At 47.7% G+C, this 26,638-nt stretch overlaps 3 protein-coding genes across 15 annotated transcripts in view; 1 reads left to right on the top strand and 2 right to left on the bottom strand.

Annotated features, from left to right (window-relative positions):
- NME3 (NME/NM23 nucleoside diphosphate kinase 3) overlaps positions 1-6,964 on the bottom strand; it is a 32,784-nt gene extending 25,820 nt beyond the window's left edge. For 9 of the 10 annotated variants that reach the window (XR_012896073.1, XR_012896072.1, XR_012896074.1 and 6 more), the window contains exons 1-4: positions 6,129-6,259; positions 4,210-4,340; positions 2,652-2,753; positions 2,203-2,315 (exon numbers count right to left, since the gene is read on the bottom strand). Coding sequence is in view for 6 of the 10 variants with exons in the window: in XM_075898979.1 (XP_075755094.1) it covers positions 2,203-2,315; positions 2,652-2,753; positions 4,210-4,340; positions 6,129-6,246 (464 nt within the window). In the remaining 4 variants the exon portion in view is untranslated. Of the gene's footprint in view, positions 1-2,202; positions 2,316-2,651; positions 2,754-4,209; positions 4,341-6,128; positions 6,260-6,546 lie in introns of those variants that run through there. The other variant, XM_075898980.1, reaches the window with a different exon arrangement.
- An 869-nt stretch (positions 6,965-7,833) lies between these two features.
- MRPS34 (mitochondrial ribosomal protein S34) lies at positions 7,834-14,506 on the bottom strand. 2 transcript variants are annotated; one of them, XM_075898973.1, is made up of 4 exons: positions 14,410-14,506; positions 13,906-14,249; positions 13,262-13,304; positions 7,834-9,500 (listed from the first exon to the last, which is right to left on the bottom strand). In XM_075898973.1, exons 2-4 carry the CDS (start codon positions 14,221-14,223, stop codon positions 9,217-9,219), a joined length of 645 nt encoding a protein of 214 aa, XP_075755088.1. In that variant the 5' UTR covers positions 14,224-14,249; positions 14,410-14,506; the 3' UTR covers positions 7,834-9,216. The 2 variants fall into 2 exon arrangements, with proteins under 2 accessions (XP_075755088.1, XP_006130119.3); XM_006130057.3 differs by lacking the exon at positions 14,410-14,506 and having other exon boundaries at positions 13,906-14,288.
- A 2-nt stretch (positions 14,507-14,508) lies between these two features.
- Positions 14,509-26,569, top strand: EME2 (essential meiotic structure-specific endonuclease subunit 2). Of its 3 annotated transcripts, XM_006130043.4 has the most exons (9): positions 14,509-14,683; positions 14,963-15,484; positions 17,796-17,932; positions 19,562-19,654; positions 21,326-21,450; positions 22,680-22,797; positions 24,467-24,582; positions 25,178-25,367; positions 26,257-26,569. In XM_006130043.4, the coding sequence occupies exons 2-9, from the start codon at positions 14,977-14,979 to the stop codon at positions 26,422-26,424; spliced, it is 1,455 nt and encodes a 484-aa protein (XP_006130105.2). In that variant the 5' UTR covers positions 14,509-14,683; positions 14,963-14,976; the 3' UTR covers positions 26,425-26,569. The 3 variants fall into 3 exon arrangements, with proteins under 3 accessions (XP_006130105.2, XP_006130104.2, XP_075755087.1); XM_006130042.4 differs by having other exon boundaries at positions 14,529-15,484; XM_075898972.1 differs by lacking the exons at positions 21,326-21,450; positions 22,680-22,797 and having other exon boundaries at positions 14,529-15,484.
- The last annotated feature ends 69 nt before the right edge of the window (positions 26,570-26,638 follow it).

The raw sequence follows: 26,638 nt of genomic DNA, 5'->3' as shown, positions 1-26,638 counted from the left end.
GACTATTAGCCAGTATGGGTAAGGAAAGGTGTCCCTAGCCTCTGTCTGTCAGAGGGTGGAGATGGACGGCAGGAGATTGCTTGATCATTACCTGTTCGATTCACTCCCTCTGGGGCACCTGGCATAGGTCACTGTTGGCAGACAGGGTACTGGGCTGGATGGACCTTTGGTCTGACCCAGTACGGCCGTTCTTATGTTCTCCCAAGGCAACTCATTCCAGCACTTCACCACCTTCCTAGTGAAATAGTTTTTCCCAATATCCAACTTAGATATCCCCTACTGCAACATGAGCCCATTGATTCTTGTTCTGTCATCTGTCACCACTGAGAACAGCCTCTCGCCATCCTTTTTGGAACCCCCTTCTAGTAGCTGAAGACTGTTATCAAATCCCCCCTCGTTTTTCTCTTCTGCAGACTAAATAAGAACAGTTTCCTCAGCTTCTCCTCCTAAGTCATGCACTCCAGCCCCCTAATGATTTTCTTTGCTCTCTGCTGCACTCTTACCAGTCTGTCCACATCCTTTCTGTAATGGAAGTCCCCAAACTTGATGCAGTAGATGTGGCCTCACCAGTGCCAAATAGAGGGGAATAATCACTTCCCCCAATCTGCTGGCAAATGCTCCTTACAGCCTTCTTGGCTACAAGGACACATTATTGACTCATATCCAGCTTCTTGTCCACTGTAATCCCCAGGTCCTTTTCTGCAGAACTACTGCTTGGCCAATTGGTTCCCCCAGCCTGTAGCAGAGCTTGGGATTCTTCTGTCCTAAGTGCAAGACTCTGCACTTGTCCTTTTTGAATTTCAGCAGATTTGGCCCAATCCTCCAATTTATCTATGTCACTCTGGACCTTACCCTTACCCTCCAACATATCTACCTCTCCCTCATCTTAGTGTCATCTGTGAACTTGCTCAGGGGTGCAATCCAACCCATCAACCAGATCATGAATAGCTTGGAGTGCTCTCAGCGATGGCCCTGGGGGCTTCAAGAAGCTATGGCTTGACATTACTTATAGTTCTATGGTAAAACCCAAGCAGAACATTTTTGTTTTAATAGAAAAAAGGATAAAGCAGCAGGAATGGGCATAAACTTACACACTCTCCCATGGCTCATCCTAAGGCCAAAGAGGCAGTTTAGCATAATGCTCTTCATGACCAAATGTACTACTCAAACCATTATGCCACAGGAGAGGGACATGGTTTGAGCATAGGACTGAGAGCCAGACACTCCCAACATGTAACCCTGGCTCTGATATAGATTGCCTCTGTAGCCTTGGGCAGGTTCATGCACTCTCCCTTGCAATCAGTGTCCCCAAGTGTAAAAGAATTATTCTTCTCTCCCTCAATCAGGTGCTGTGAGGATCAGTTGAGTATCAGTGCAGCATACTGAAGAGGAAAATTGCTCTAGCAGTATGATGAGGCAAATCCCTGTCTCAATCAAGAAAAGGTTAAAGAGTGAGGCTTTTTAAGCCTGGAATGGAGAAGGATCCCAGATGAGTTTGGGGGGCACTGAGAAAGGAGGCCTGGAGACTGAGAACTCCGCAGGCTAAGGAAGCAGGAGTTGCTGGCTATGCCCTCTTCTTTTTTTTCTTTTGGCTTTGGAAGACTCTAGACTCTGCTATTTGCAAGATGCAGCATCATCCTGACTTTTTTATCTGGGCTACTTTATGTGGTCTCCAAACCACCCCACTCCTAAGCAGCACAGACAGAGGACTGAACTCTGGCATGACACCATAGCAATGTTGTGGTCTTGGGAGGGACCTCTGAGATGAGTGGTGCTTACCCTCTCCTCAAGGGGGCATCAAAAAGTTACAGTTACAACATGGTGCTATTACTTTTGGTCCGAGACAAGGAGATCAAAGGTTTAACTCCAAACTGACCATACCATTAGTATAAAAATCCCTAAAATGCAGCATAAATGTGGCTATTTTACACAAGGTGGAGAACCCCACCCTGTACACACCATCTGGGCTTTGTTCTCTTGCTGCATAGATTGGGAGCCAGGCAAAGTAAGGTGTGCTAATCACTCACAAATGACCCTTTGAAATCAGCTCCAAGCTCCCTTACTGTCAAAGACATTCCCCCATCCCCCGCTTAGTCAGTGGGAGAGTAACTGTGACATGGAGCAGAACACCGTGGGGGGCTCCTCCCCACTAAAACGGGGACACAAAGGACTCCCTAGCAAAAACAAACCCGAGTTTCTCACTTGCTGATATCAATGCAGAAGTCCCCTCGGATAGTGCCAGGTCTGGAATCAGCTGGGTTAGTTTCACCAATCATTGCGCGAGCTGTCTTTACCACATCCAGGCCCTGCCAGACCTACAAGACAGCACAGCAAAAGTCAGCTTCCATAGCCTGCTGAAGAGTAGGGGCCAAAACCTGCCCTAAGCACGCTCTAGCTAACTACATCACCTTCTCTAAGTACATTTGGAGGCAAGTAAAGGCAGAATCTGCCTTAAGAAAGCCTCAGATTATCTGTTTGACTAAAATAAAGATATGCACAGGTTTCACTTTTGCATGCAACAAGTAACCTTTCAGACAGAGGATTTGGTAAAAGAGTATGAAGGAAAGATGGAATAGCCTCGGGTTCAATTTTTATGCCCTTGCATTTGATATCTGTTTCAAGACACAAAAGGGCCCGAGGCCAATACTCACCATGGCTACAACAGGACCCGATCTCATGTACTTCATCAGGTGGCTGTAGAAGGGGCGATCGTGGAGGGCTATATAATGCTCCTTCAGCAAGTCTTCGGAGGCCTGGGTACAAACACAGCATGTGGTCTAGTTTACTTTTATAGGCTGCTGCTGTCCTAAAATGACTTATAATGGCTGTTCTGGTGGCCAGAAGAGCCCACTTTAGAATTTAGGGATCCTCCGGCTCTGAGGGCTGGCTTCCTGAATACTCCAGTGTAGCTCGGAGGAGGAAATCAAGCTCATGAGGAACAAACTGCCAGGTGAGACAGGATTTTAAGAAGAGCTCAACTCCCATTGACTGTCAATGAGATTTAGGGGCCTAAATCACTTCTGAAAATGGGACTAAAGTGCTTTGGAAAACTTGACCTTGAGTGCTGGTGGCCAGAAAAAGATCCAAATTAAATCCCTCTCCAGCTGTGCTGCCTACCTGCATGGAGACAAAACATGGGAACTTTCCTTTTGTTTCCTGTCTCCATCTAGTAATAGTAGGATTTAACACTATTTGGAGCTGCCATAGGAGGGATGCTGGAGAAATGGTCTCAGCCAGACTATACAGCAGCTCTGATACCAGGTGTTTCTGAGCTTTGTTAATCATGGCCAAGTGGATAGCAGGGATGTGAAGCATTAGTTGACTATCCAATAAGAAAAGGCTAATCGGATAGTTGACAGGATAGTCAACTTGTCGCTTCCTCTGCCTTGCTGCCTCTTTCAGGAAGAGGCAGCGGGGGAGAGAGGAGGTATTTCAAGGTGGCAGCACCACTTGAAGCCTGGGGCCAGACCCCAGGCTCCATGCGGCACTGCCACTTTGAAATGCCGCGTGCAGCCTGGGGCTAGCTGAGGTGGCCCCAGACTGAACGTGGAGCCCAGGATCCACGTTCCCCAGACTCCCAGCGGCACTGCCACTTTGAAATGCTGCACGGAACCTGGCATCAGGCTCCTTGCGGTGTTTCAAAGACGCTGCGCCACATGAAGTCCCCAGAAGAAACTGGGCTCCATGCAGCACTTTTGCCTTTAACGTGTGGCAACAACCCTATGGTCGATGCAAAATGCGCTGACTATTCGATTAGTCAGTTAATCGATACTTAGTGGACAGAGCACTGGACTGGGAACTTGTGAGGCAGGAATACTTAATCCTACTTCAGAGCAGGGGGCTAAACTAGATGACCCCTTGATGTCTCTTCCAGACCCAAATTTCTATGCTTCTATGGATTCTATTGCCAACATCGCCCCTGACTGGGTGACTTTAGGCAAGCAATGTCCCCGCTCTATACTTCAGTTTTCTCATATGTAAAATGGGGATCATGAAAGTGACCTGTGTAAAGTGCTTTCAGATTTATTGATAAAAAGTACTACATAAAAGCTATGCATTACTTACAAAGCACCATTAGCAAGCAGGGTGCAAACAGGTCCTTGTTCCAAAGGTTTAAAGCCACAAGACAGAGCATACACAATGCGGCCTGGACTGGACTTTTAGAGACAAGAGTGCCAGGACAATCCTTGATCTGCCAGCTCCTCTCACCTGCATAAGCTTCATCCCCACCAGTTTGAAGCCCTTCTTTTCAAAGCGCCTGATGATCTCCCCTATGAGATGCCGCTGTACCCCATCTGGCTTGATGGCTAGGAAGGTGAGCTCATTTACTCCTGTGTAAGCTGAAAGCAGATGAAGAAAAGGAAGAACACTTAGGTCTAGAGACAATCTCAGCATGCATTCAAGATCAGAAGGGTCACTACAACCAGGATCAAGGAACTAAAAAATAAAATCAGGGCCTGGGGAGCTGCGTGAAGCTTCCTTCGCCCTGCCCCCGCCCCGTGTGACCTCCTCGTAGGGCAGAGGAAACTTCCCGCAGCTCTCCCGCCTCCAGGTTAATCAGGGCTTGGGGGCGGGGGAGTGCGTGATGTCTTCTCCAGCCCTTGGAGGAGCACATAGCACTTTGAAGTGCCGCATGCTCCTCCCAGGGCAGGAGAAAGTTTTGTGTGCTCCCCTGCCCCCAGGAACTAATTGGCCTGGGGGCAGGGGAGCGGAAGGGCCTGCGCAGGCCAAATCAACTCACTTGGTGGGCTGGATCCAGCCCTTGGAGGCGCTTTTGCCCACCTCTGTACTAGATGGGGGGGGGGGGAGCTAGAGACCTCTGTCTTTCAGCAGGATAGTGGTATAGGGTCTGCCCAGTAGGGAGGGAAGTTATAGAATCACAGAAGATTAGGGGTGGAAGAGACCTCAAGGTGGTCATCTAGTCCAACGCCCTGCTCAAAGCAGGACCATAGAATACACTGGCTAGGCTTTGAGACTTCCGCAAAAGGAGGGCTGAAGCTTTGAGCGGCTAAGAAGATCATTAAGTTTGGCCATCCTAGCATAGATCATAGAGGTGGTATGTGTAAAAAGTTGGAGCTAAGAGTCAAGAAGGCCAGATTTCATTTCTAGCCTTCTAGTGGATGGCTGTGGGACCTTGGGAGAATTCTCTGTACCTCAATTTTCCCACCTGTAAAATAAACACCTTATGCAGCCTTTTTGTTCCCTCCCCAAGCCCAATTACATGCCTTAGTCAGAATGACCCAAATGCAGTGATAATTTACTGCCATGGAGAAGGGTTGGGTACCACTCTGCTCTCAGTAGTGCAGGGGTGGGCAATAATTTCACAGGGGAACCCACTTCATGAATTTTGGTCCCAGGCTAGCTCTGGGACCCCAAAAGAGCCTTGTGCAGGAGGGATGTGGATGCGGGCTAGAGAGACACAGTGGCTGTATCTACATTGGCAAGATTTTGCGCAAAAGCAGCTACTTTTGCGCAAAAACTTGCTGCCTGTCTACACTGGAGGGAAGTTCTTGCACAAGAACACTGACGTTCTAATGCGAGAAATCGGTGCCTCTTGCACATGCACTGACACTCCCGCTCAGGATAAGCCCTTTTGCACAACTGTTCTTGCGCAAGAGGCCAGTGTAGACAGGCAACAGGACTTTCTTGCAAGAAAGCCCAACGGCTAAAAGGGCCCCTGGAGCTTCTTGCCCAAGAGCGTCCACACTGGCACGGTGCTCCGGCGCAAAGGCACCTGGCAGTGCAGACCCTCCCGCGCAAATACTCTTGCGTTCAAAGCATTTGTGCAAGATCTTGCCCACGTAGCCGCAGCCTGCGCGAGCGGGACAGACCCTGGGGTAGGAGCCACGGGGCGCAGGCCGGCTGTGGCTGGGCGCGGAGCCGTGCGCGGCTCAAGGACGCGCCAAGGGGCAGCGCCTGCTCTGCCGCGCTCCTGAGGCGTTTCCCGCCCTGCGCGCGACCGCCCCGCCCCGCCCCGCCGCCGAGCACACGCGCTGCGAACCAGCGGGGCGTCGGCCGCGCGCCTCGGCCGAGCAGGGCCCGGGCCCCACGCAGCCCCTCCGCGGGCGACTCCTGCCCCCAAACGGCCGCGCCCCCCCGCGGCCTGGTCCCGCCCGGCCGGCGCTCACCGCTCTGGAAGAGGCTGGCGAGCAGGGTGAGCACCAGGCAGATCATGGCGGGAGACCGTGACGGGGCGCGCGCGTGGAGCCGGACGCCGCTGCTACGGCCTGGGCAACGCACGCGCATGCGCCGCTAGCTGCCTGGTCACGGCACACGCACACGCCGCTAGGGGGCGGGGAGGACGTGCCCGTCTCGCCCCTCAGCCCGAGCCACAGGGCCCTGCCAGAAAGCCCCGGGCTGAGGGGGGGGGAATGCGGGTGTGTTACGAGCCCCCCAGGCCCTGTCGGGTACGCGCCTAGCAGGCTTGCAGCGCCTAGCGCCCCACACGCCGTGCAGCCCGGAGCCCAGCTGCCTGCTTCGCGCTGAGGCGCTCGGGCTGCCAGACTAGGGGCAGCTAAACCTGCGACCCCGCCGCAGTGTCCTTACCCCACTGGCAGCCTAAGGGCCAGGCTGGTGCATGCGCTAGGCCGCCGCACAGGCGCTGCTTGGGATCCTTAAGAACAGCTACACTGGGTCAGAGCAAAGGTCCATCCACCCAGCGCCTGTCTCCCAACAGAACAGGGAATCATCATGTGATCCCTCCCCTTCACCCATCTCCAGACAAACAGAGGCTGGGGACACCATTCCTACCCATCCTAGCTAATGGCCATTGATGGACCTGACCTCCATGAATCTATCTCGCTCTTTTTTGAACCATGTTGAAGTCCTAGTCTTCACAACATCCTCTGACAAGGAGTTCCACAGGTTGACTGTGCGCTGTGTGAAAAAAACCCTTCATTTTGTTTGTCTTAAACCTGCTACCTATTAATTTGGTGACCCCCAATTCTTATATTATGGAAACAAGTACCAGTAAATAACTTTGTTACTCACTTTTTCTGTACCCATCATGACTTTTATAGACCTCTAGCATATCCTCCCTTAGTCTCCTCTTTTTTAGATGAAAAATTCAAGTCTTTTTAATCTCTCTTTATATGGGACCCATTCCAAATCCCTAATAGTTTTTGTTGCTCATTTCGGAACCTTTTCCAATGCCAATAGATCTTTTTAGAGATGAGGCAATCACATCTGTATGCAGTATTCAAGATGTAAGTGTACCACGGTTTTATAGAGAGGCAATAAGATATTCTCTATCCCTTTTTTAATGATTCCTAACAATCTATGTGCTTTTCTGACTGCCGCTGCACCCTGAGTGGATGTTTTCAGAGAACTACAGTAGACTTCTGATAATCTGGCACCTTTGGGACCTAGGTGGTGCCGTATTATCGGATATGCTGGAGTATTGGGAGGTACTCCAGCGGGGGGCTGTGATGGGTCTGCCAGGACCCGCAGTGCGTCCAGGGGGTGGGCAGGGAATGGCACAGCGAGGGGCGAACGCTCCGCCATTTTGCAGGAAGGCAGGGGAAGCCCCGCACCGCCGCCAAGAGTTTCCAGGAGTGGAGCATTTGCGCAAGAGGGCTTTTGCCCAAACGGGAGCAGCATAGCATTTCCGCAAGAACACTGACAATCTTATATGAGATCGTCAGTGTTCTTGCAGAAATTCAAGGGGCCAGTGTAGACAGTTGATAAGTTTTTTCGCAAAGGCAGTTGCTTTTGTGGAAAAACTTGCCAGTCTAGAAGCAGCCAATGTGCTCTGCTGGAATGGGTGCCTGGCCAGGACAGTATAGTTCATTATAAGGCTGCAAAGGGGTAAATAAATCTCAAAATACAACTACGCCTTTTTGCAATGAAAAATATTTTTGATATTTCTTTATTGTATTACCAATACCAAATAAGATCACAGAAAAAATACCAAATAAGATCACTTGTAAAAAATTAATGTATTTATTGTTTAAACAGGTCCACTTTTTTTTTCTTTTCTTGATTTACTTCTGGTAAGTTTTGTGGCTGAGGTCTGATGACCTAGCATGCTCAAACATTACAGGTTCTAATAACAGGTTTGTTTGCATCAACTAATCCTAAAATAGCACAGGGGCATTGAAGCAAATGGCAGCTTGACACTGACTGCAAAAGGGAGTCCGACCTTTTACTGTTTATAAGAAAAAAGATGGGTTCTTCTTCCCCACTGTCAATTTGGCATACAATGTGGAATTTGAAAGTCAAGATGGATTCCTTCTATCTTGCTCATGACCTTCACAATCCTAGTTCATTTGAGTGGTATTTATGGGTTTAGTTAGGGCTATAGTTGAGGAGATGCCTCTATTAGGGATGTTAAATGGCATTTAATCAGCTAATCAATAGAATTTTCATCAACTAGTCAATTAGTTGATGGGGGGGAGGGGTAGAGCTACAGTGGGGTTAGTTCGCAACCCCGGGAGCTAACCCTGCTGTGGTTCTGCCTTTTAAATGTATTAAGAGCCATCTAGCTCTTAATACATTTAAAAAGCACAAGTTCAGCAGGGGGGATGGAGATGATGCTGGGGAACCAGCTTTTAAGCCAGTTTGCCCAGCATCGGCTCCTATTCCACCCCCTTGGTGCCTCTCTCTGAAAGAGAGGTGGGGGGGAAGAAGAGAAGGGAGTGACCAGTTGAGTCACTAGCCAACTATCAGATAAGCATGTGTTTATTGGATAGTCACATAGTGGTTAGGGATGTATCAAGGCAAAGGGTTCTAAAATTGAAATTTAATTAATATGTCTGCTAATGGTTCACAAAACAGACTAGAATCCAACTCATGTCTTTGGAACTGTAGTAGCAGGATAAGAGAAGCTTGAAGGTGCCATTTTTAGAGTCGTCATTCTATTATTGTAGGCCCAAACTTTGAGAGCATCCTCTCAAAAGAGTCTCATTTGCGGTCTGCCTGCACACCTGGACACATACGCCGCACCAGAAAAGGCAAGGAACAAAAAAGGGAGGGCCCTCTGCGAATGAAAGACCACAAAAATCTTGAGTATCACTACATCTTCTGAATATATACAAGAAAGTTGCACATTTGGATGTGAAACGTATTGAGACATCAACATATTATACTTTAATACATTGAACCAGAAGTGGGCATGTGGCTTATGGTCCTATTCTTCATTAAGGAGAATTGTATGCGCAATCAACACAGAATATTAAAAAGCCTTTCAGATGCTCCAACATGTACAGCTCTAGACCTTCATACTGGTGTCCCCTTAGCTTTTTTCTGATTTTTAAAGTAGTCGTTTGTGAAGATGATGATTTTCTCCAGATCAATCAGTGGTTCCTGTGTGTCAAGTTTTCCTTCCTTCTGCCTTTGTGCAAGGATCATGGCACGGAGAAGGGGGGGATATGGCACATACTGAATGATTTCCACTGACACTGGAGTAAATTTCTTGAAGCACTCCTCTTCATGTTTGGGCACCATCCGCCAGTCATGATACATCACCTTGTCAATCTCTTTCACTTCATTATATGTCTTGCCTAAGGAAAGATGATGAACAAGTAAACAATACTATGAACAAACTCCATAATGAGGACTATGCCACTGCATTATCTCCAATGCCTCAGCTCGGCATAGTACTGGATATTTTATGGGAGTTGTATCTACTACAGCAGTGGTCCCCAACCTTTTTGGGTGGTGGGTGCCGCGCGTGAAGCAGGCGCCCGGTGTGGGGCCGTGCATGCGCCGGGCACCTGGGGGTGGCGCTAGGCAGGCACACATAAATGCCCCAGTGGGCACCACATTGGGGACCCCTGTACTACAGTACGCACTCCCACTACAAGTTGTATAGCAGATAACACAGGCAACTGACAGAACATCTGGATTATAGTCCTGACACTGCTCTTGATCACTTGTTAGCTTGACCAAGTCATTTCGCCTCTCTTATTCAGTTTCCACAACTCTATACTTTACAGGGATGTTGGGGAGTTTAATTCATTAATATTTATAAAACACTTCAGATGGAAGAGAACCGATTTGTCGGACTCCATTTCCTTGCCAACACAGATTGTCCACTATGACAGAGTCTCTAGGGATTCCTTCAAGTTACTTTTGTAATTTAAAACGAATTGGACTTTTACTATTTTCCTTGTGAAATAATTCTACAGTGGACTAAATCAAACTGTTAGGAAGTTTTCTTTTCTTGCTTTCATTTTATTAGGTTGGGTGAGTGAAAAAGGGGAGCTACCAGTGGAGGCGGATTGCCGAGTGACAAGAAAGCCAACTTTTTCCTCCTGAATAATCCAATTATCTGTAGGAGAGAATGCAGGAAGAAGCCCAGCAGCAGAGTGGGGCAATCCTGTTTATTGCACCCAGTGTAATTATCATTACCTGCCCTATGGACGGGTGGGGCATGTGTGCATTCGGTGAAAGGAGCTCCTGGCCCTCAAAGACCACGTGCTTTGGAGGCCAGGGTGGATGAATTGGAGGAGCTAAGGAAGGCACAGAGGTACGCAGATGAGGCTTTCCATCTCTAGTCAGACAGCCCCTGTGCTGTTAAGGAGGTTGAAAGGCTCAGGGAAGGAGAACAGTCAACTGGTGCAGAGGGAAATAATCCCATAGTTGGAATCTTCCTTCCAGATGATGTTATGGTATCCTCTTGCACTGAGGATACCTCTCCAGGGGAGGGAACTTCAGTCATTAGGAAAAGGCAGGTGCTAGTAATGGGGGATTCAGTCATTAGAAACTAGGGCTTATCAAGCAATTAAAAAAATGTAATCACGATTAAATGTGCGCCTCCCCTTTGAAACGCAGCCGCGGCCTTTCAACAGGGTAGCGCTGCATGGAACCCGGGATAAGCTAGAATCCCCCGCTGAGCCCGGGCTCCTAATGTGCTGCATCTTTGAAGCGCCGGGGCAGAGTTTCCAAGGGGCAGCACAAGGCAGAGGCCGGGGTCAGCTGGAGTCCCCAGCTGATCTTGGGCTCCATGTTGCACTGCCCCTTGGAAACACCACCCCAGCGCCTCAAAGGGGCAGCACATTAGGAGCTCAGGATCAGCTGCAGTGTCCAGCTGATCCCCAGCTCCACATTGTGCTGCCCCTTTGAAGCACCAGCAGCGCCACATGGAGCCGGGGATTAGCTGGGCCCTCCAGCTGATCCCCGGTAGGGAAGTTAAAGACTAGTCGACCCCCCACCACTTCCCTTTGCTGCCTCTAGAGGCAGCAAAAGGAGGGGGGGGAGTACTTCAAAGGCAGCATTTCAAAGGGGCATCCATGGAGCCCTGGGTCAGCTGGGAACTCCCCGGAACCCGTGTGTTTCAAAGGGGCAGTGGAGCCCGGGGTCAGCTGGGAGTCCTCACTTGATCCCATGCTCCATGTTGCGCTGCCCCTTTGAAGCGCTGCAGCGGCACTTCATCACATTAATCGCAGGCATTAATGAATGTCAATTGACAGCCCTATTAGAAACAGAGAGAGCTGGGTTTGTGATGACCGGGAGAACCGTATGGTGACTTGCGAAGGTTGCGGATCTCTCGAGACATCTAGATAGACTTATATGTAGAGCTTGGGAGGAGCTGGTGGTCATGATACATGTAGGTACCAATGACAGAGAAGGGTAGGAGAGAGGTTCTAGAGGCCAAATTTAGGCTGCTAGGAAAGAGATTGAAATCCAGGAGCTGTATGGTAGCGTTCTCTGAAATGCTTCCAGTTCCACACGCAGAACCAGGTAGGCAGGCAGAGCTTCAGATGCTCAATGCGTGGATGAGATGATGGTGTAGAGAGGAAGGGTTTAGATTTATTAGGAACTGGGGAAACTTTTGGGATAGGGGGAGCCTCCACAGGAAGGATGGACTCCACCTAAACCAAAATGGAACCAGACTGCTGGCACTTAATGTTAAAAAGGTTGTAGAGCAGTTTTTAAACTAAGGGGTGGAGGAGCACATGAATCAGACAGGGGGAGGGTCTATTAATAGGGGGAGGGTCTATTAATAAAGATTCTCTATGTTCTAGTCAGGAATACAGGATGGAAGTATAGGTCAGATCAGATGAGGCAAAGAGTCTAACATAGCAGGAAATACTTAAAAAACAACAAATAACCTAGCAGCACCTTAAAGACTAACAAAAGATGTAGATGGTATCATGAGCTTTCGTGGGCATAGAAGAACCAGTGGGACCCTTGGATGATCGAGATGCTAAAGGAATACTCAAAGATTATAAAGTCATTTCAGAGAAGCTAAATTAATTCTTTGCTTCAGTCTTCATGGCTGAGGTTATTAGGAAGATCCCCAAACCTGAGCCATTCTTTTTAGGTGACAAATCTGAGGAATTATCCCAGACTGAGGTGTCAGAGAGGTTTTCGAACAAATTGATAAACTTAACAGTAACTGGGACTAAATGGCATTCACCCAAGAATTCTGAAAGAATTCAAATGTGAAATTGCAGAACTATTAACTATGGTTTGTAGGCTATCCTTTAAATTGGCTTCTGTACCTAATGACTAGAAAATAGTTAATGTGATGCCAATATTTAAAAAGGGCTCTAGCACTGATCCTGGCAATTACAGACTGGTAAATCTAACATCAGTACTGGGCAAATTAGTTGAAACTATAATAAAGAATGAAATTGCCAGACACATAGATGAACATAATTTGTTGGGAAAAAGTCAAGATGGTTTCTGTAAAGGGAAATTGTGCCTTACTAATCTACTAGAGTTCTTTGAGGGGGTCAACAAATATGTGGAGAAGGGGGATCCAGTGGATATAGTAGACTGATTTCCAGAAAGCCTTTGACAAAGTCTTTCACCAAAGTCTCTTAAGTAAAGTAAAAGTTGCTATAGAGTAAGAGGGAAGGTCCTTCTATGGACTGATAACTGGTTTAAAAGACAAGAAACAAAGGGCAGGAATAAATGATAAGTTTTCAGAGTGGAGAGAGGTAGTCCTGGGACCCATCCTATTCAACTTAGTTATAAATGATCTAGAGAAAGGGATAAACAGTGAGGTGGCAAAACGTGCAGATGATACCAAACTGCTTTAAAAAACGGTTAAAAAAAAAAAAGCTAGATAGCCATTGATGGACCTAACCTCCATGAAAGCTAGCTAGGAAGGGTAGAAAAGGTATCATGTGATAATTACCTGTTCTGTTCCCTCCCTCTGGGGTATCTGGTATTGGCCACTGTTGGCAGATAGGATACTGGGCTAAATGGACCTTGTGTCTGACCCAGTTTGGCCGTTATGTTGGCCCCTAGCCCTATACGCTAACTTTTGTCTCTAATCCTGCTTGTGAGGCATGCATCAAGCTCTATTTACCTCTGAATGTTAGGTATCCCCAGGCTTTCCCATGATCCAAGTTCTGCAAAGAAAAAACAAAACAAAAATGTGCTCAGTTCACTTAAAGAACCAATGCTATTCACAAGGAGAAACTCCTTTTATAGTCTTACTACTCATGAGCCACAAAAAGTGAGTTGATGTCAATAACTGCTAATTGTGGCTACTAGTGTTCTTCTAGAATACTGAACAAATGCCATTATACAACCTGTGCAATTAACGTTGTGATAAATAATGCAGTATAATTTGTCTGAGTACTATATACTGTCTGCTCTCAGTTCTATAATGACTCAATACAAATACAGGTCCCCCACTAAGGCCCAGATCCTTACGTACGTGCATAATCTACAGCACACACACTACTAATCAGCGTGTCTCGGGACGTTCCTGCGGTGTCTGCAGTGCTCAAGCACTATCCTAGTCTCTCTGATTTTCATTACACGGTGCCTCCTCTGAGGCAATCCGTGCTCTGGTGCTTCCCGGGCGCACACGAGAAGAGGGTCGGGAGTCTGGCTCCGGGGCCAGGCAGCGAGACTGTGAACGCTGCGGAGGCGGTTGAATCGGGCGCGACGGTGACCGGGGAGCCAGCTCCCGGGCAGGGCCGCACGCCCCGGGCCGGCGCTCACCTCGGCGGTGTAGTCCACCCGGACCCTGGTGATGAGCCAGTAGCAGGGCTCCTCGTACTGCCAGAGCCAGGCCTTGCGGGTGACCATGCGGCCCAGGCCGAAGAGCGGCCGCTGGCAGAGCAGCGCGAAGAGGCGGCTCTCGCGCCTCGCGTCCTCCCAGGCCAGCACGGGCAGGCGCTTGCCGGTGAAGGGCCGGGCCATGGTCTCGTAATCCAGGGCGAAGCGCTGCGAGTCGCGGGGCCGGCTCTTCAGCGCGCGGTACTCGCGGATCTTCCTGGCCAGGGCGGCGATCGGGCGGTGCAGCTTCTTGCGGGCCATGGCGCGGGCTGGCGGCGCGTCCCCGCCTGGATCCGACCCGGACGCTCTGCGCCGCGCGGTGCCTCCCTCGCGGGCTCGGGGCGCGGCCCCGCCTGGATCCGACCCGCCGGGCCCTGGAACCTGCCGCGCGGCGCGGGGCGGGGCCTCCCTCGCGGGCTCGGGGCGGGGCTCGGGGCGCGTCCCCGCCTGGATCCGGCCCGCCGGGCCCTGGAACCTGCCGCGCGGCGCGGGGCGGGGCCTCCCTCGCGGGCTCGGGGCGGGGCTTGGGGCGCGTCCCCGCCTGGATCCGGCCCGGACTCTCTGCGCCCCGCGGCTGCCGCCCTCGCGCGCTGGCCCGGCTCGCTCAGCGGCAGGAGCGCGCAGCCTTCGCCTCCCCGCGACACCTCCGGGTGTAGGGGCCTGCTCTGCGGAAACACTGGGATCCGATGACTCGCCAGGCCAGTTGCTTGCTTGGTAGTTGGTGAGTTTGTCAGAGCCGGTCCGGCTGGTGTGGAGTTCAGAGAGTGCTGGACTCAACGTGAAAGCTACATCCTATCGCTGAGCTGCTTGTTTGTCCTAAGCTAGATTTTACTAACCATGAAAGGAAATTCTATTTTTAATGATTCTTACTTTATTTGCAATTAAAATAAATAAAACGAACCTGAACAAAGGGTAAATATTTTAAAAATAAATGTGTACTAGTGCTTTATATATTAGAAATTGGCATGGAATATCAAGTGACTCTGCATTTTCTAAGCAGCCTTTTAAGCAACAATGGTAATTAGAAACGCAGAAGAGAAAAATAAAACCATGGAGGAAAAGTCGAAGAATCAATCCAATGGCAAAATCAACAGGTTTTTCAAAAGAGCTGCTGCCTGGGAAATTTCAGATTCTGATGCAGACAGTGATATTGAATCACATCAAACAGAAACTGTTACCCTGATGAACCCAACTGCTGACACACTGGATCATGGCATTTGTGATCATGCTGTACAAGAAGACCTGAAAAGCTGTCTGAGTGCTAGTGAGCCAGCTTCTCCTCAACAAGTAGCTACATCCTCTCCAAGCCAAAATATAATGAAGAGAATTCCAGCAGATATAAAGGCCTGTCAGGCAAGAGCAGAATCAAGGAAACTTAAAAGGGAAATCAGAAAGACAGAAAAAGAAAGGAGAAAAGCACAGGAGGTACTAGAAAAACAAAGGCGAAGGGAAGCTTTTGATACTTTGAAGCTGCTTCGACCAGACCAATGTCTGAAGTACATGACTGTCTGCATAGACCCAGGTAGACAATCTCTGAACTAGCTTTAATTTTTTTTCTAGTGTTTATTCTAAGGATCTCACTGTGCTAATACCACTTTCTACTATGAAGGTGGAGATTAATTTAAACTGGGAGGCACTGCTCTCTCATGGCACGTCTACATTACAAAATTAGGCCAAATGTATTGAAGTCAACTTTTAGCATTTGATTTTACAAAGTCGAAGGTGCATGTCCTCAGTAGGCAAATGAAGTCAACAGAATGCAACCCCACTACCAAAGCTACCTTCAGCCATACTAGCAATACACTGTGGGTAGCTATTCCACCGGTTCTGCAGCCCATTTGAATTAGGTGCCCAATGCCTGATGGGACAAAAATATTGTCATGAATGGTTCTGTGTACGTCAGCCTCCCACAATGTATTTCTCTCCTTCCTCCCTGTTTAAAAGAACAGTGCACTACTAGTTAAGCTAACAGAGTAACTGATTCCAGGAGAAGGCTGTATCTTCAGTTGGACTTGCCAGTAGAGGGGGATGGAGATCCACTTTGCTGGTGGGTTTTACAGCTATTTTCCGGACAATAGAGGAATGCTGAGATTCAGGAATAATAGGTTCAGTTGCAGGCTTTGTAAGAGAGCATTCTCTAGTGGTTATATTTTATTGGTAACTCTTCTGTCTGGGTCTTCTCCAACTTTTCTGTTAACCCTCCCCAACTCAAGCCCCTTTCACCTCCTGATGCTATTCTTTCTAGTTCCTGCCTGTTTTCCTCCCAGTTTCGGCCAATATCCCCTATATGCCTATCTTCCCCTCCTACTCTGCTCCTGCCTCTGTCCCCTCTCTTTTTTCTCTCCCCTCTGCATTAGAGTCAAGTGGGTTCCTCTCCCTCCTTTTTGCTGGCTGCCAGCAGGGGAAACAAAGCTTAGTTCCTATGGCACAGTGTCCCACAACAGTTGCAGGTCAGCAACAGACAAAAGGCAGCATGCTCAGTTGTTCCACAATGATGGCATGTGCGTAGGTCATTGGCATGTAGGAGCAGTGAGGAGATGAAGCATGCTCAAGGCAGATGGAATCTTTGGACATTCTTAGGTGCTAAACACAGGCAAGTCTCTCCTGAACATGTGCTAATTGTGACTTTTTTGGAGGTTTATGACTTGGGCAGATTAGGTGAATTTTCACAGGATAACAAAAGGCATGTCCATCCCTGACACGTAGAGTAACTCTCTTACAAAATTTCAAGTCCCTGTGATGAAGGATGAGGACATACAAGCATCCCAATTAAAATGGTTATAGGAACATTTCTAACATGGGTAAACAATGCATTTTTCCTAGTTTTGTTCTTGGAAGTGTCTAAACTATTTTTGCTGAAACTTCCCATTATAAAGTCAGTTTGAGACAGACTCCAGAGGTGGAAAATTTCATCTCCGTATGCTTTAAGATTGGCAAAGTTACAAACAACTGTAAATAGGGTCTTTTAACAGGAAGAGTAAGGCAAAATTAATTGTAAGTGCCCCTGCATGTGCTGGTTGTAATAAACTGTGTGCTGCAAATTTCTCTATGAGATAATGCGGTGATATGCAGCATACTGCTCTATTCAGTATTCAAGCTTGAAATAATCATAAGAACAGCCATCCTCGGTCTATCTAGCCCAGTACCCTGTCTTCTGACAGTGGCCAGGGCCAGGTTCCCCAGAGGTAATGAACAGAACCGGTAACCATTACGTGATCCAACCTCTGTTGCCCATTTCCAGCTTCTGGTCAGCAGTGGCCAAGGACACCATCCTAGCTAATAATTATTGATGGACCTATCCTCAGTGAATATATCGCATTTTTTTTAAATCCTGTGACAGACCTTCACTACATTATCTGGCAAATAGTTCCACAGGTTGACTGTGGATTGTGTGAAGAAATGCTTCCTTTTGTTTGTTCCAAACTCTGCTCTAGTAATTTCATTTGGTGACCCCTAGTTCTTGTATTATGAAAAGGAGCAAACAATACTCCCTTATTTACTTTCTTCATATTCAGTCAGGATTTTACAACAATCATTTCCTCTGTGTGGCTTTTAGTTACTGTTTATTACCACTCCCTTTCCTTCTCTGAGGTCACTGCCTTGGCAGTGGAGCCAAGGCAGGCCCACCCCTGCTCTGGCCCCACAACCACCCCCAGAAGCAGTGGCTCCATGTGCTGTCCTCCCGTCCACAGGCACCAGCCCCACAGCCTCCACTGGCTACAGCTCTCCATTATTGATCAATGGGAGCTGCTGGAGTGGTGTCCACAGGCAAGGACAGCATGTGGGTAGAGACCCCCTTCTCTGACCTCCTCAGGGGCTCTCTTTCCCCTCAGGTCTATTAGAAGATCCTGGGTCAGATGCTTTGATGAAGGCTTTTGATTCCTTGGAATGTAACTACTACATTGAGCCTCAGGAAGTGCCCTGCAGCATAACCTGGAGGCGAAACACTCCTAACGGTTTCTCCAGTGTTGTAAGTATCTGAATCCAATCTGTCCTCACTCTCTGGAGGGCTTCCTCATCTGCTTTATACTTTTAAACTGATAACAGCTATGCTGTGGGAAAGGAGCTTTGAATTGCATTAATTATTAGTGCGGGCATTTCCACTTGTCTTTCTGGGCGGGGCTACGGGGTCATCAGTCTCAGGTCACTGGTAGCTCAGGGAATGGACTTGAGTCTCATTGACCTATAGTTTATTTCTGAGTGAGTGACTTTCATGCAACTGGTTGTCATTTTCTCAAACACATACACATCCAGGAAGGACTGTGAATGTCTGCAGCCAAAAGGATGGAGGTCAGGGGAGCCATTGATCATGGAGAGGTTTCAGATAACTAGTTGAAAAAGATTTCTAAAAAGAATTCTGTGTCTGCGAGGCGTCCTTGATGGCCAATGATGATTTGAACTGCACCACTGGGGAAAACAGTAGGCTCCCTTGCTACTAAAGGAAGCCCGTGAGCTCTTTAGAAAATCCTGTGGCTGTTTCTGAATGCAGGCTGTTGGAAATCCTAAGGAGTGAAGTTACCTTCTGTTTGATGCCAAATGAGGAATGTTGCAGATAAACTGCAATGGTCAGTGCAGCACCATTGTTTATTCCCATGTCCATTACAAGGATTTCAGGTTGCTGAGTTGAGAGCAATCCTGTACTTTGATGACTGGTTGTCTGAGTAACCCTTTAAATGTTCAGAAGCTTCAGGGGGTAGCCAAGTTAGTCTGTACAGTGTACAAGATACATTTTAAAAAATGGTCTGGTAGCACTTTATAGACTAACAAAGCATGTAGATGGGATCATGAGCTTTTGTGGGCACTGCCCACTTCTTCAGATGACCAGAGTTTTAAATGTTTTGGGGTATAAGAGCTGGCTGGTGCTGTAACTTAGTGTTTCTCAAACTTTTTTTTATACAAAAATTTTTATACCCCTTTTTCAAAAAAAATAATTATGAGTAGTCCCTTTAAAAAAATACACACACACACACACACACTCAGACACACACATTTTTTTTCTACCATTGCAACACATTTGTTTAAATAACTTAATTGTAGCTGGGCAGGCGATGATATTTTTGGGTGTAAAAAGTACAAAAATAATAAAGCGCTGTAAAACTTAAAACAAAAATTAAGTTTTCTCCAAATTTCAGTTGTGTTAACGTACCCCCCCCCCCCGACTTCTCTTGCGTACCCTTAAGGGTACTCATACCACTGGTTGAGAAGCACTGCTGTAACTCACTGATATGGTGTGCAGTGCAGATGTAGTGTGAATCTTTTGCTTACTTTCTCCCCTTGATGGGGTCTTCCCCTTTCTGAATATCTCCAATGAACTAAATTAGGTGATAACACAGGCTGCAGTACAGCCAAGTCCAGTTTGAACATCTCTATCTAGGTTGATGAATTTTGTAGGTGTCCTGCTCTGTTCTCTGCACCCTCAGTGCTCTGTATTTATGTTATCTGCCTTTTACAGGTCTAACTTCAGCCATTACGTCATTCCATTCCAGATGGTATAACTGGGCTGAGACCTGGCAACTTAATTTCATTTTGGGCATGCTTGGTTTCAAGAAATGAAAAGTGATTGCCTAGATCCTATCAGAAGTTGTTTCTGTTCCCCTAGGATGATACCCTGGTGAAGTCCGAAGAGGAAAATGAGGTGGTGCTGCTGGTAGATCCAAGGGACTTTCTCAAACGTCTTTTGTCTGTAACTCAGGTAGAGTACATTTTCAAATCTGGGTCTAAAGAGAAGTCTGGGGAAAGCTGCCTTTTAACAGTAACACAAGTGGAAGGGAGTTATTCTAGAGTTATATTACAGAATGCACAAATGTGAATAGAGAGCTGTGGAGTAGAATATACAAAGCCTGTCTGAGCATAGTGCATCTTATTGAGCAGAGCAGTGGAAGTTCTGACAGACTGTTGCTTTAGCCAAATCCATCACTTTGTATGTGTTAGTGTTTGCATACTCAGAGCCATGCTTCAAATATTTGCACAAAGGAAACTTTCAAAGCACACAATTTGAGAAGCATAATCTTTGGAAACAAAAGAGATGTGCAACTAGTTATTGATAAGAACATGTAAGAACAGCCACACTGGGTCAGACAAAAGGTCCATCTAACCCAGTATCCTGTCTTCCAACAGTGGCCAATGCCAGATGCCTCAGCGGGAATGAATATAACAGGTGATCATCAAGTGATCTCTTCCCAGTCACTCATTCCCAGCTTATGACAAACAGGTTACAGACACCATTCCTACCCATCCTGGCTAATAAGCATTGATGGACCTATCTGTGAATTTATCTACCTCTTTTCTGAACTCTGTTAAAGTCCTGGCCTTCACAGCATCCTCTGGCAAGGAGTTCCACAGGTTGACTGTGTGTTTTGTGAATAAATACTTCCTTTTGTTTGTTATAAATCTGCTACCTATGAATTTTATTTGGTGACCCCTAGTTCTTCTGTTATGGGAACAAGTAAATAAGTTTTCCTTATTTACTTTCTCCACACTGATCATGATTTTATAGATTTCTATCATAATCCCAGTTAGTTTCTCTTTTCTCAGATGAAAAGTCCCAGTTTTATTAATCTGTCCTCATATGGCAGCCATTCCAAAATCCTAATAATTTTAGTTGCCCTTTTCTGAACTTTTTCCAATGCCGAGATTATCTTTTTTGCGATGAGGCGACCACATCTGCATGCAGTATTCACGATGTGTGTGTATCATGGATTTACACTGAGACAGTAAGATATTCTCTGTCTTATTCGCTAACTCTTTTTAATGATTCTTAGCATTCTCTTTGCTTTTTTGACTGCTGCTGCACATCGAGTGGATGTTTTCAGAGAATTATCCACAATGACTCCAAGATTTCTCTCTTAAGTAGTTATAGCTAAATTAGTCCCCATCATTTTGTATGTATAGCTGGGATTATTTTTTTCCAATGTACATTACTTTGCATTTATCAATGTTAAAATTAATCTGCCATTTTGTTGCCCAGTCACCTAGTGAAAAGCCCCATGTGGCCTTTTATTTCTATAGTCCCAAGAAAATAAGGCCCCTACCCTGGGGCGTTAACAATCACATTCAGGCAGGTGCTATAGAAAACTGAACGCTGGAACAGACATTGCTCAAGAGGAGATCAGTGATGGAAGCATAAACAAAAAGGTGAACAGGAGGGAGGAATTTGGGATTATAACAAGTGTTGGGTACAGCTTGCAGAAAGGACACAGTGGCCTTGCATTCCAGCAGCCAAACTAAGATCAGAGCTGATCCCTGCCCAAGCTACCATCTGTTCCCAGTGACTAGGCTGACCTCGCAGTTCTCCCACTACACCATCATTCACTTGGTGTTGAGAAGGAAGAAAGAGATTTGTGATTTGCTTGTTTTGTTTCAGAGTTTAAGAGAAGCCCCATCAGGGAACAGGCCTGATCTGAGCCAGTTGTTGCCTTTGGACTGTTTGGAGGGCCCCTCCCTAAAATCCTACAGCCTGGCTGTCATTGGACTTTGCGCCTACACATGGTATGATCTGCGTAGTAGGTGGCTGGAAAGCTCACATAAGTGAGTGTGGAAGAGGCTATCTTCAGAAGAGAGACATATAGGGATAAACTTCAAATCTTAGTGCCTAAATTGTAGCTGCAAAAAACCATGCCGTGCCAGCAGCTCACTGTATCACATAGCAGGCATTGTATGTGTGAGAAACATGCTTGTGCAAAGAAATGCATGTTCTCAGATGTACACCTGGCCTCAAGCAACAGTGTATTGCATTGCAAGGGGCAAGAGGGCCATTTTGCAACTGTACTGCAGAAAATGGGGCGTTTTTAAGCCCAGTGATTTGCCGCTCCTCAAAGCCGAGGGTCGTGATGGAATGGCAGAGTTGCCTGGCGAATCTGGCTGGAGTTGCACTGGACACCAGCACAGGCTGTGGTGTCCTCCCTACTCACTAATCCTGAGCTTTAGCAAGCTCCCCTGAGCTCCTGCTTAAATTGGGGTGCATGCCTTCACTGGATCCAGCCTTTCTCGGCACCTTGTGAAGTTGCTGGTCAGTGGCTTTCCTGGGAGGACATCCTAGTCACATAGATACTCATGTGACTCTCTGTTCCATACTCATGCAGACACACCGTGAAGGCTGTGTTAGGTCAGCTGTAGCCTTGCGTATAATGGAGGGAGAGCAAATCTTTACACATTGTGAAGGCCACTACAGTGGCTGAGGTCTCTGCCTACACCATTCCAGATAACCCTCTGAGGAGGGCTCCCAAGCAACAGCATTCCTTGGCATCTTTTCACGTGAGGGCACCTAGGACAACTCCCATGAACCAGGCTACATTTTCCCTGCCTGCTGCTTGTCCCCCTCGCTCCCTCCGACTGGCCATTCTGGTCCACGTGCTGGTACTCAGAATGGTCCTATATCCCAAATGATGGCTACTCAGCCCATCCCGATGTGAGACCAAAAGGAGAGGTGGAGGTTTAGCACTGCACAGTGTTGGATGGATAGTCTAATGGAGGAACAGAATCAAATGGAGGTCTTTCTTGTCTTCAGTATGTGGTTGGAGGGCATGACTCAAAACTAAAATGCTTCCTTCACCCCTCCCTTTCTCTGGCTTATGGCAGGAGGAGCTGGCAGATGCGGGAGGGTAAAACAGGACTTCTGGTTCTGCCAGGAGTCTATCTAGTCAGTACATAATTAAGACATGACTATGCCAAGGGAGGGCCAGGGGAGAATGTGTGAGATGAGTGTTGCTTCTACTTAGGTATGACAGTCATCAGGACAAGCAGTCGGCACTGACACCTGGAGAGCAGAGCAGACACAAGGACCTCAGATTCCAGCTCAGCCCAGAGTTGTCTATGACGCAGCAAGAGCTAGAGGAGGTGAACAAACTACAGGCTTTGAACTCTAATGTTGCTTGAGGACATGGGAGCTGTAGCTGTGTGAGAGCACTCAGGGACATGCCTGCTAGGAGAGGTGACAGCTCTCCTGAACCAGACATTCTCCTCCCCCTTGGAAAACTCATAGGTGTTACTGGCAAAGGGATTGGGGAGGAACAGGGATACTCAGGAGATTGGTAGTGAGGATTTGGAGCTTCTCATTCTGTGGATACTGGCTTAGTTCTGGTCCAGGTTGGCAGAGTCCACACCCCTTGCTCAAACACCCCAACTAGGCTATGTCTACACTGGCGCGTTCTCATGCAAAAACTCTTTTGCTGAAGAGTTCTTCTGCAAAAACTCTTCCACAAGAGAGCATCTACACTTGCATGTGCTTTTGCACAAGAGATGTGCTTTTGCGCAAGAGCATCCATGCCAGTGTAGACTCTCTTGCGCAAGAAACCTCTGATGGCCATTTTAACCATAGGGCTTTCTTGCGCAAGAAATTCATGTTGCCTGTCTACACTGCCCTCTTCTGAAAGAGCTCTTGCGCAAGAGGGCTTCTTCCTGAGCGGGAGCATCAGAGTTCTGGTGCAAGAAGCCCTGATTTTATACATTAGAACGTCAGTTTACTTGCGCAAGAACACGCAGCCAGTGTAGACAGGCAGCACGTTCTTGAGCAAGAGAGTCCGCTTTTGTGCAAGATCGTGTCAGTGTAGACACAGCCCTAGTATGCAGTGGCCTGTGTAAAAGGAATTGTCAAGCTCAGACCCAGGCTTAATGTCCAAGCTTTTGTGTTATGAAAGCAAACATCCTAGTGCCCTTCTTTGCTGTCAGTTTCATCAGAGACCAAGGGCTGAGGAACATAGAGACTCCACTTTCCTCTCACCCTCTGGGATGGGGCTGTGAAGGAGTTTGACAAAGAGCATCATGGGTGAATCCTGCACTGCTCCTGCATCTGCCCCTCTTGAACCTACCAGTTGAGGCCTCTGCTTTCGAGAGAGGTCAAGCCAGACCCTTTCATCAGTATTTTCAATAGGAGATGCCTGGGGTAGTTGGCAACTGTCGACTCTGCAATGGCCCTCAGCGTGTTCTTTGTACCTGTGCCATGTTCTTGCGGTGCCAGCTAAAATAATACAGTGCCTAGGCAGATATTTTGTGACTGGGCCCTGGGACTCGTCATTACCATCTCCAGGCCCCAGCGGGGATCGGAGTCCCATTGCATCCTACACATCTTCAGAGCAAGAGTCAATTCCTGCCCCAGAGCACATACAGTCTAAATAGACCAGGCAGCTGAAGGGAAAGTGGGCTCTAAACTGCTGACCTGCTTCTTGGGGTTATGACTCTCAGGCTTAGTGGGAACTAATAGGGGATGAGCAGGCTTTGCTGCTGTGCTGTGTGATCAGAGATAATGCATTTAGCCGATCCCAGTATAAGCTTGAGGAGGGCCTCTTAGTGTCCAGATGTATGTTTTCCTTCCTTGCTCCTCCCTTTCTCAGGGGCAGAGTGGGACCTTTAAGAGGCTGCTTCTGCCAGCTGGAAGTCTGAGCAGGGCGAGGGCCTTTCGGGAGGTGTCCTTGCTTGTGGCTGGCATTCCCAAGCCTGCTCTCAGCTTGGGATCACTTTGCTTTGGGTCTTGCATGTTTCTCTAATTTTAGTTCTCCTCCTCCTCCAGGGCCTGGTGGTGCTGCAGCTCTGGGGTAACACTGAGGTCTTGTTCCTGGACACGTGGCATGAGTTGAGCCAACATGTTTCTGCGCTGACCAAGGCAATAGCAAAACGTCCATATAAGTGAGTTTGTGTCACCCAGGCAGCAGCTCTCAACTCCTAATCCTCAGCTGAACCCCAAACCCAGAACATCAGCCTCACTCTTTGTTCTGGTTGAAGCTCTGACATATGGTGGGAGCATGGTTGATGTTGCTCCTCATAGAGAAAGCCTGAGGCTGAACTCAGTGCCATGGTATTTCAAGAGGCTCCATGTAGAGGGGGAGGACCCAGGTTGTCTCCTATCAGATGTTCAGAGTAGACTGGATGTAGGAATGTTCATTTCATGACTGGCCCTGTATGATGATTCGGCTCTTTCCCTTCCCCATTGCCATTCACACACATGGTACACTGTGCTCTGCCATCTAGGAATAGCATTGTTTGTGGAGGTGGGATAAGAGGAGTAGGCTGAGAAATAAGATCCAGTTGAGGAATGTTAGATGACAGTAGGACTTGCCCTCTTAGCAACAGGAGGAAGAGTAATGTGAGCCAATGGAGATAAAATACTGGTCCTGGAGGAAGAGGTGGACCAGCCAGAAACCCAATTACAGAGGCTGCAGGCAAGATGTGATCTCCCAGACATGCATCACTTTTTCGTATCCCTGCATTTGTCTTCCTGCAGGAAACAGCTGAAGACTCAACTATTCTCCTTCTGCACTGATGGGGGCTGGCCCAGCAGTATACGAGTAGAGAAGGATGGCACGGGACTGAAACAGCTGTGGAAGAGACAAATCAAGCAGTTTAACAGAGTCAGCCCTGTTGTGGCAGGAGCCATAGCAGCAGCATATCCTTCCCCAAGCCTACTGCTTCAGGTAAGCCCTTGAGCCACTTAGCAATGGGTTAAAACCCTGCTGCAGAGCTAATGAAGTGAAGGCATGGGTAGAGAACTTTTCTAGAGCAGGACAAGGTCTACTCCCTTCCAGTGGAAAATCCCTGTCTGATGGAGGTGGGACCATCAGTGGACACAGCTTGTATAACACGGGATTCCAAAATGCCCGTATCTGCAAACAGGAGGGTTTAATGCAAGTGCTGGAACCAAGGGAGCAGGCCCTGGCTTGAAGTGGTTTCCGTTATATCCAAGGCTTACCCTTTGGTTCAGTGGCTGTCAGCTCTTTCACTGTAAAAATTGTTCCCACATCACTGGGGTTTAATGATCACACTAAGGAGCCATTTCAGTAATTGCTGACAGTGTGCCCAGTGGCCCAGCTAGCCCAAGACTCCCCTCTGCCTTATGTCTAGTCTCACCTCTGGCCTGGCTTGGTCAGTGGATCTTCCAGTGCTACATCCAATGCTTTTCTTTGCGATCATTTTTAAATGTCTGATTTCTACACCAGCCTCCTTGGCAATCAGTTGGCTCTAACAATCCAAGCAAAGGAGAGGGAGGAGATAGCAAGGATCAAGTGAGGCAGAACTTACAATTAAAAGCATCTCTAGTCCTTTTGCCAAATACATGCTTCCTCTTCCCTGCTCACCTCACCCTGGTTAGCATTGTCTCAGGCAAACGCTGCTTTGGAAACATAGAGAATGGAATACACATCAGTTGTTTGGGGAATTGGGGGTGATCTTGAGCAAAAATTCTTCCTGATGACTTTATCCTCTGAACCGAGCCCTGCCCCTTCTTCCACAGTGGCTCTGTCATATGCCATAGAATTTTATGTGTATGTGTTGCCTACACCAATTTGTTCTCCTGTTTCTTCTAAGGCCTATGAAGAGTGCAGCACAGAGAAGGATAGATTCCTCCTGCTGAGTGACATTCGGGTAAAAGCAGAAGATAACAGGAGAGAACGGCGCATTGGAACAGATTTATCCCGCAGAGTCTATCTCTTCATAACATCTACCAATCCAGACCTTGTTTTGGACTTGGGATGATCTGTCCAGATGTTAAACCTAGCTGTGGCTGACCTAGCATTGGCTTAGCACTGCTGCTCTGAGTACAGCCTCTTGAGACAGTGGATTCTGCTGCAGAATGGAAAATGGTACTTCAAGACCTGTTTCATTATAGATGCTTTCTTCAGCTCCGTGGCTCCAGTTTTCCTATTTAAATGCCCCTCTTTGTGCATCCATGGGCAGAGCACAGTATGAA

The sequence above is a fragment of the Pelodiscus sinensis genome, chromosome 16, assembly GCF_049634645.1.
Source record: "Pelodiscus sinensis isolate JC-2024 chromosome 16, ASM4963464v1, whole genome shotgun sequence".
In the NCBI taxonomy this organism is placed as follows: Eukaryota; Metazoa; Chordata; order Testudines; family Trionychidae; genus Pelodiscus; species Pelodiscus sinensis.
The sequence above is the reverse complement of the archived record's forward strand: the minus strand, read 5'-3'. Positions and strand labels throughout refer to the sequence as shown.

Bases quoted from the DNA above. Each gene is read 5' to 3' on its own strand.
- MRPS34 (XM_075898973.1), bottom strand. From the start codon at position 14,223: ATGGCCCGCAAGAAGCTGCACCGCCCGATCGCCGCCCTGGCCAGGAAG. The intron at 13,305-13,905 runs GTGAGCGCCGGC...TTTTCTTTGCAG, and splicing joins GGGTGGACTACACCGCCGAG to AACTTGGATCATGGGAAAGC. The intron at 9,501-13,261 runs GTAAATAGAGCT...ATCTTTCCTTAG, and splicing joins GGGATACCTAACATTCAGAG to GCAAGACATATAATGAAGTG.
- EME2 (XM_006130043.4), top strand. From the start codon at position 14,977: ATGGTAATTAGAAACGCAGAAGAGAAAAATAAAACCATGGAGGAAAAG. The intron at 15,485-17,795 runs GTAGACAATCTC...CTTTCCCCTCAG, and splicing joins GACTGTCTGCATAGACCCAG to GTCTATTAGAAGATCCTGGG. The intron at 25,368-26,256 runs GTAAGCCCTTGA...GTTTCTTCTAAG, and splicing joins CCCCAAGCCTACTGCTTCAG to GCCTATGAAGAGTGCAGCAC.